The sequence below is a fragment of the Crocuta crocuta genome, unplaced genomic scaffold (assembly GCF_008692635.1).
Source record: "Crocuta crocuta isolate KB4526 unplaced genomic scaffold, BGI_CrCroc_1.0 scaffold113, whole genome shotgun sequence".
NCBI lineage: Eukaryota > Metazoa > Chordata > Mammalia > Carnivora > Hyaenidae > Crocuta > Crocuta crocuta.
The window spans coordinates 12,985,789-12,993,807 of NW_027530368.1; the positions used below are offsets into that span (position 1 = coordinate 12,985,789).

Below are 8,019 nucleotides of genomic sequence, written 5' to 3' on the forward strand. Positions count from 1 at the left end.
AAGAGTACCACACGTAACTCTAGAGAAGTCAGTAAATATATTGATGACTAATATGAATCAAAAAGGTAGAAAAAAATAGAGAACTTTTAGTGTTTACCTTCCTACTTTCTATTTTTTATTTTTCTACTTTGAAAAGCAAAATTCTTACAGATTTCAAGAGAAAGTGATACTCTGAATCAGGGTAAAATATTTTCATCACAGTGCTTGCTTCAGCAGCACATATACTAAAACTGGAACGATACAGAGAATATTAGTATGGACCCTGTGCAAGGATGACATGCTAATTTGTGAAGTGTTCCATAGTAAAAAAAAAAAAAAAAAAAATCACAAACCACAGTATTTAATTAAAATAATCTGATTTGAGTTTTAGACTATTTACAGTTTAAATATCCCATGTACAGAATACTTAAATGAGCTTTGATCTAACTCAAATCCTTCTAATATTTTCCAAAGTAAAATATGTATAGATAAAAGGAATAGTTGATACAGAAAATGAAAAATCACTCTATCTACACAATGGAAGATGTCAAAACCAATTAAAAAAACTTTTTGTAATTAGGTATTTTATGTACTTTGCCTAAAAAAATCCAAATTGTGGCAAAGTCTTAAATTTTTATGCCTAAAAATTAAATGTAAACCAGTGATTGCTTTTTGCAGATTAAACTACTTATGTGAGTAACATGGGAGAAAATTCAATTTAATAAAAAACAAATACCTTTTGACCTTAAAACAGAATTCTACTGGATTTTTCAGTTAAGTGCAAATAAATTGTGAAGAAAATTAGGTACATCTCTCAACAAATTAGTATAGCCTCTTTTGTGCATAACAACACTTGATTTATCTTGAACACATCATAGAATGGGGATGGAAACAAAGACCTTGGTACAACCATAACGCTGACCATAAAGACTATACACAAGAAGTCATAAGACTTGGTTACTATTATTTTAAAAGAATTCTAGCAACTTGAGTGGTTGGTTTGCACACATGTTAACAATTATGAGCTGATTAGAGAGGGACAATGGATTCCTTTAACATTTATTTAATGCCTGAGTTCTGTCCTGAAGTTAGGCAGGTGACCAAGACAGGTCTTTTTTCTTAAGGTGTTGATCACCTGGTAGCAGAAAAAAGTGACTTTTTTTTTGTTACTGATGACTAGCATTTCACCTGCTCAGAATTCAACTTATCTGAAAATCTCACCTACTGATAATCCTGCTGAGCGCTCAAAAAATGAGTCAGATAGCTGTTTGGAAGCAAAAGTAAACAACATAAAGACCACTTATTTAAACTCAATGACTGAAGACTTAGCAGAGTCCCTCATGACCTTATTCAGAGTCTAAAAGAACCAATTTTAGAAATCAAATTATTTTTTAACTTTTTAATATTTATTTTTCAGAGCGCACACACATGTGTGCGCATGAGCAGAAGGGGCAGACACAGAATCCGGGAGACACAGAAGCCCAAGTAGGCTCCAGGCTCTGAGCTATCAGCACAGAGCCCAACACAGGCCCCAACCCATGAACCATGAGATCATGAACTCACCTGAAGTCAAATGCTTAACTGAGTGAGCCACTAAAAGAACCAATTTTAAACATGTATCATAGGTACAGAAAAAAATAAAACTTCTAAAACAAAACAAAAAAAGAATTCTGACAGCTGTCTATCTAATTTCTAAACTCAGGCAGATTAAGGGACAGAAAGAATTTAGAGACACACTGCTGTGAGGTATTAACTTTCAGGTGATTACTGTTAAGGGAGAGATGGAAAAACTATAAAAAGAAAAAACTTAAAATACAACAGTGTGGACCACGAAGTGAAGGGGCAAGTGGTATCACCCAGTTGTACACACCCTATTTCAGTTTAGTATAGCCAGTAAAATAATATTAGTGATGATTTTCAAGTGAAAATTCAATTACATTCAAACAATTGTAAGAAAGTAAGAAAATATAACTTATGTTAGAAGAAAAATAAGTTACTGAAGTGAAAAAAAAGTTGCATAATTACAAATTAGGATTTGCAAACTCTTATGTCTCAGGGGCCAGGCAGTTATGCAAATAGAAGTATATCTAAGAAACACAAAATTGATGGATAAGTGACAGGTGCTGTGTCAGAGAAACCAGACATTGGTGGGGCCATGAAGCCCTGGAGGGAAGGAGCCCAAATGCACTGAAGCCTCTTCCTGCTTTGCACAAAGGCAGGTCCAAGGTTGCCAGATCTGGTATTTCACAAAAGGTCTCAAATCTGACCTTTAAAATCCCTTGATATTTAAACTTTGGTCCACTATATGTAATTCAAGCATGAAATGTAAAACTATAGCCAGACACTAGCATAAATTCTCATTTATTTAGAAACTCAACTATCTAGACCAATTCATTACCAAGTATACCAAAAAGCCTAGTTTTAATATATTTCAGAATATTCTCAATTTCTACATCTTAACAACTAGGACCAAGGACCAGGACATAATGAAACTATGAATTCAATGCAATTTAGAGTCTTACCTTACTCTCACTGACATCAGAAATCCATTCTTTTACTAAATTGTTCAATTTACCAAGAACGACCAACCTGTAATAAAAAAATAACATGCTTTAGATTAAAACTAAGAAAACCCAAAACTAGTATTTAAAAAAGGAGTTAAACCTTTGTGTTTGTGCTAGAGTAAAAGCACATTATACACGGGCTAATGCTGTTGTGTCTGTTGGTACACGGCACATCTCTTTGGCATTCTTAGGTCCCAAATGTGATGACAATATTTTGGTCTTTGAGTTATTTTAAAAAAATTCAAAAAGCCTAATAAAAAATCAAAATTACCAAATTACCTTCAATAAGTCTGCAGAGGCCAAACGGAATTGTCAATTTTCTTGGCCTTACTATGGAATAAAATCACTTCGACATGGTAATAGAGGTTAGCATTTTCTCATCATCAGTCACAGGTCTTTGGATACTTAAAATGAGTAAATTAAATACTGGCTAATTTTTATGAAATAATAATACTTAGTAAAAGCAATTTGTTATTAAACCAACTTACAATGAATAGCATATCCAAATCTACACACACAGACACACAGACACACAAATAAAATTAAAAAAAGAGGTTGGGGAGGGGGGAATAGAGTTTAGGCATCTCAAAAATGACATGAAAAATGGAATTTCTGAGACGTCCAAACGTGCTTCTCCCTCAGCCTTCTCCAGGTAATGGAATTCCATCCTTTGAGATGCTAACACCCAAAACTTTGTCATCATCCTTAACCTCTCTCTTTCACACATGTTCTAGTCATTAAACAACTCTACCTTTAAAATATATCCAGAATTCTACTTATCACTTCCACTACCACCCCCCTAGTTCAACCCACCATCCTTTCTTCCCTGGGTTATTATAATAGCCTCCTAACTTGTCTCCCCATTTCTGCCCTTGATTCTTCTTCAGGCTATTTTCAATACAGCAGCCATACTGACTGTGTTAAAACATGAGTAAATCATGTCAGTTTTCTGCTCAAAACCTTAATGGCTTCTGATCTCACTTAGAGTAAATAAAAGCCGAAACTTTAATAATGGCTTAAAAGGTCCTAAGTGACCTAGCTCTCCAAGCTCCTTCCCACCTCACATTCAGCTCATATCCTTCTGCTTCCTCACTCTGCTTTGGACACCTTGGTTACCTTACTATATATTCCTTAAATATACCACGTATACTCCCACCTCAAAACTTCTGCCTAGAATGCTCTTCCCTCATCTACATAAGTTCCCTCCCTCTCAAAATTTCCCTCAAATGTCAATGAGGCCTTCCTGACAATTCCACTTCCAGCTTCATTTTCCTCAGCAGCACTTTTCATCTGTAACATTGTATTTATTTTACTTATTTGGCTAATACTCTTTTACCCTAACCTCCACCTAAAGCATAGGCTCTAGGAGGGCCAAAATTTCTCTTCATTTCCTCATTTTTGTATCCCTAGGCAGGGTCATGGTAGGTGCCTGATATATATCTACAGAATTAATGATTAAATATTTACTGTGCTATTAAATATTTTGCATTTTTAAATGACATACCTGTGGTTCAGTTCTTCCTCATCTTCAAACACTCCAAATGGTTTCATGGCATCAATTAATTTCTGTGTGTAAATATGATCAATTTCTTTCGGACACGCCAAACTAATTGGAGAAGTGATTCCATAATGCTTTTGTTGACGCTGGCTGTCCAGCATGGTGTTTCTGTTCAAGAAAAATGAAACAGCAGAAAAAATCTTAAAGTATCATATCATACTGACAGACGAATCTCTCAATCCACTCATTAATTCAGCTACCTTAAAAGTTTACTTAATACTAACAGTTGGGGCAGGCACTTTTTCTTTTTAAGGAGGAAAAAAGGGTATTTTGTTTTTATTTTGATGAAGGGCTATTCATACTGCCTCCAGCTTTCATGGTTAGGTTGTCTTTTCAAGCCAAAAGCAGCATGTGTTGGCATCAGGACAACTGTGCCAGCACCACTTAGCTCAAAGGCAAAGAGCCTGAATGGGAGCTGGGCCAGCGCCACCTCCACTACACCCTGCGGACTTAAGTCAAGTACCATCTATATTCAATCTTTGAAGAGCAGTCAGCCACTTGAAAAGAAAGCTCTGAGTAAGAACAATGTTTTTCTCCCCTCAGGAAAGAAACAAAACATCCCATTAGAAGGTCCTTGTGAAATATCCTGGCTTTTAAAAAGAAATCACAACTAGGATTTGTCCTTGAGAAACCTACATTAACATCCTTTGCTCAAATCAGAACTTACAGTCCTAACATTGACTCTAGTTAGTTGTTCTCTTCATTTAGATTGGTACCCAGTCCATTTTCACACTAAATAATTATCAAATTCTTTACACTTTTATAGATACAATATAAGCTAGCCTCCAAAAGATCCTATAGTTTGGAATAAAGTACAACCAAATTTCTGATTTCGGATTTACACAGGCCAATAATTTCAAAATAAATTTTGGGACCACCATGGCTGGGTATAACTTTTTATTTTGCTAAGAAAGTAAAGTAAAAATGAACATACACAATAACCAACTAATTCTACCATCTATCTTTACCATTCGACAGTAAGGACCATCAACGACAACAGTTAAGAATGTAATCTCAAAATATAAAAGAACAGATTTTTAAATAATAAATTAGCCCTGTAAACAATAACACACAAAAATACAGTAGCGACTGTTCTGAATTTTAACTGGTCAAAACAGTAAAGCATGCTCCTTGGCTAAAGACTTCTTGAGGTAGGGAGGGAGAATCAAACGGAAGATAAAACAGCCTATGTATTTTCTGAAATAGCTCAGAGACACAAAAGGGAAACATCAATGTTAGTGACTTTAATTTCTTTCTGGTATTAATTGTGCTGTGGAAAAAACAAAATTTCAATTAGTTATTTCAAGTTATAACTCCTTTGTAAAGATTTAGCTTTTTACCTCTAAGAGAGCTGGAGGGGTATTTTGGTATTGTTTCTGAGTGTTTATATGTGTATGGTAAATGGATGGGACAGACTTGAGTATATGTGATCAATTAATCTCAACAGTAACTGTAAAAGGTAGGTACTGAATAAATGCCATCTTACAGATAGGTACCCAAGATCCAAGCGATATGAAGAGCCAGAATCTGAACTCTAAAACCCAAGATCTTTCCACCACTCTATTCTCCCTTCAACAAGTACTTCAGTTCCGACACTATGATCCTAGATCCCATTTTCTTACCTGTACACTGAAAAAGTTAGCTATGAAGATAGCTACTAGCACTAAAATTCCATATCTGTGAATCTGAATCTCCCCCAGGGTGGGGGGGGGGCGGGGGAAGCAAGCAAAAGAATTCCATACTCCCTTCAACTCCTCAATTTCACTTACAAGTAAACACTCTAGAGAAATTCTAGTACCAGTGTATAAGGAAAAATGTACAAGAATGTTTACTGCCATACTGTATCATTAAAAATTTAGAAACATGAGGCGCCTAGGTGGCTCAATTGGTTAATTGGTTAGGCATCCGACTTGGACTTTGGCTCAGGTCATGCTCTCACATTTAAGGAGTTCGAGCCCCACATCAGGCTTGTAATCCTTTCTCCCTCTCTCTGCCCCTTGTCCACTCATGCTCGCTCGCGCTCTCTCTCAAAAATACATTTAAAAACATTAAAAAAGAAAGATTCTCTCTCCGCCCCTCTTCCCCACTTGTGTGCGCATGCTTTCTAAATAAAGTTAAAAAAACTTCAAAACAATCTGAAATAGTCAAAATAGGGAGAAAAAACTAAAATAAGGTGTATCCCTACAATGTAACACAATTTGGACTTAATATGTATTCATTAGAGTTGAAAACATTAACAGGGTCATAGGTACTATATTACACTAAAGAAGTTGCAGAATGACAAGTGTGACACCAGTTATACAAAGCTTTAAAACAAGTAAAACAATGCCAGTTATTATGGACACATACATATGTTGTAGTAACATTTTTAAAAATGCAGCAATAAACATCAAATTCAGGACTGTGGGGAACTTATTTATGGGGAGGGAGGTGAATGGAACCAGAGGAGGTAGGAGAATCGTTCAAACATATCTGTAATAGCTGACTTCTTCTAAATAAAGATATTTATGTACACACGCACTCTCCACACATACGGAATGTTATGCTTTGGGAGAGATGGATGATGACTACACAAATGATACTTATGTTATTCTCTGCATTTTTCTGTCTAAATTACTTCCTAATAAATCAAAATGTTAGAACCCACAAGAAAACCTTGCCAAGCACGGAAACCGTTTCTGACTTATCAAAGTGTGAGCAGGAGGTCCAGACTGGTAGATATACTGTGGGTAGGTGGGGGAGGCCGGGGGAGAGCGAAAACATCATAGTCTCTATCAAAAAGAAACCCATGGGCTGGGATAGGTCATTCACTCCTGAAGACCAGGAGACAGCCGGGAGGGAGGGAGGAGGGGGAGGTAGGGGGATGGTATTTGCGCCAATGCAGACAGGAGCAGAGACAGGCTCAGACAGTGCTAGGGGCAGGAGAGTGACCGACAATTTCTCCCCACAGACACCCGCGCCTCTCCGGCCGCTTACTTGTCTGGGGGCATCCTCTCAGGCGGGACAAGCGAGGGCAGATAGGGGCTCCAGGAGTCCCCCAGTCTGTTCAGCGGCGGCCAGGTGAGCCGCCGGGGGTAGGGGAGGTGCCCTTGCCGACCGGCCAGGAGCGGGGAAGGAGACCACTCGGGCGAGCGACGGGCAGGGCGCGAGGGGCAGGGAACGGAAACGGGGTCCCGGGCCGACCACCCCAAACCACCTCTCTCAGCTTCGTCCCCAACCGCCGCCCCCCACCACTTACGCAGACATCTCTTTCATCGCTTCCTGCGTCTTCCTCACCGCCGAGTATCTTTCGGTCTGGAGTCAAGTTCTTGCTCTTCCCTTGTCCTCCTGTCCACTTTGCTCTGGTCGCTTGTAGCTCGCTTGCTCGCTCACTTTCTCACTTACTACGGCCGAGGCATCCAACCGAGTAGTGAAAACACCACAAAACCGGCTCTATTTATGACAATACAGCGCGGCCGACGCCAATATGGCGCCGCTTCCCAGCCTGCCCCTCGCCCGCCGAGGCCCCCCCCCCGGAGGCCTGGACCCGCCTTCGACCCCGCCTCCTCTTCCTCTGGGTCCCCGGAGGCTCCATTGGTCCCGCCCACAGGGGGCGCCGGCTCCGGTTGCAAACGCGGGTCTGAAGAGCGTTTTGTCCCCTTCTTTGTCCGTAGGACTGTCAATCTAGGCAAACCGCTTGGAAGGTAATTTGGATCGTATTTTCCTTGTTTCACTAATGAAAGACCGTAACATGTATATATTTTTAAAAGATCACAACCTTGCCTAGCAATTACAATTTTAACTCTTCTGTTATCCTACATCTTTAATTAGTCATAGTTATACGTAATCAATCCACTCGTGGAGATTTTGTCGTGAGAGAGTCACACCGAGGAACGTGTGACTTTACAATTATCCAAATGAAAAGCAAGCTTGTAAATT

General features: G+C 38.7%; 1 protein-coding gene and 1 non-coding gene across 4 annotated transcripts in view; one reads left to right on the forward strand and one right to left on the reverse strand.

The window, feature by feature from the left end:
- The window catches only part of PAPOLG (poly(A) polymerase gamma), a 39,560-nt gene that overhangs the window by 22,758 nt on the left and 8,783 nt on the right, over nucleotides 1–8,019 (reverse strand). The window contains exons 2-4 of one of the 3 annotated variants that reach the window (XM_077766469.1): nucleotides 7,340–7,484; nucleotides 4,048–4,209; nucleotides 2,502–2,568 (exon numbers count right to left, since the gene is read on the reverse strand). In XM_077766469.1, the coding sequence (XP_077622595.1) occupies nucleotides 2,502–2,568; nucleotides 4,048–4,209; nucleotides 7,340–7,356 (246 nt within the window). In that variant the 5' untranslated portion in view covers nucleotides 7,357–7,484. Of the gene's footprint in view, nucleotides 1–2,501; nucleotides 2,569–4,047; nucleotides 4,210–7,339; nucleotides 7,621–8,019 lie in introns of those variants that run through there. The other 2 variants (XM_077766468.1, XM_077766471.1) reach the window with 2 other exon arrangements.
- Nucleotides 201–307, forward strand: LOC144233537 (U6 spliceosomal RNA). Its single transcript, XR_013335694.1, has one exon. It is a non-coding gene; the product is annotated as a U6 spliceosomal RNA (small nuclear RNA).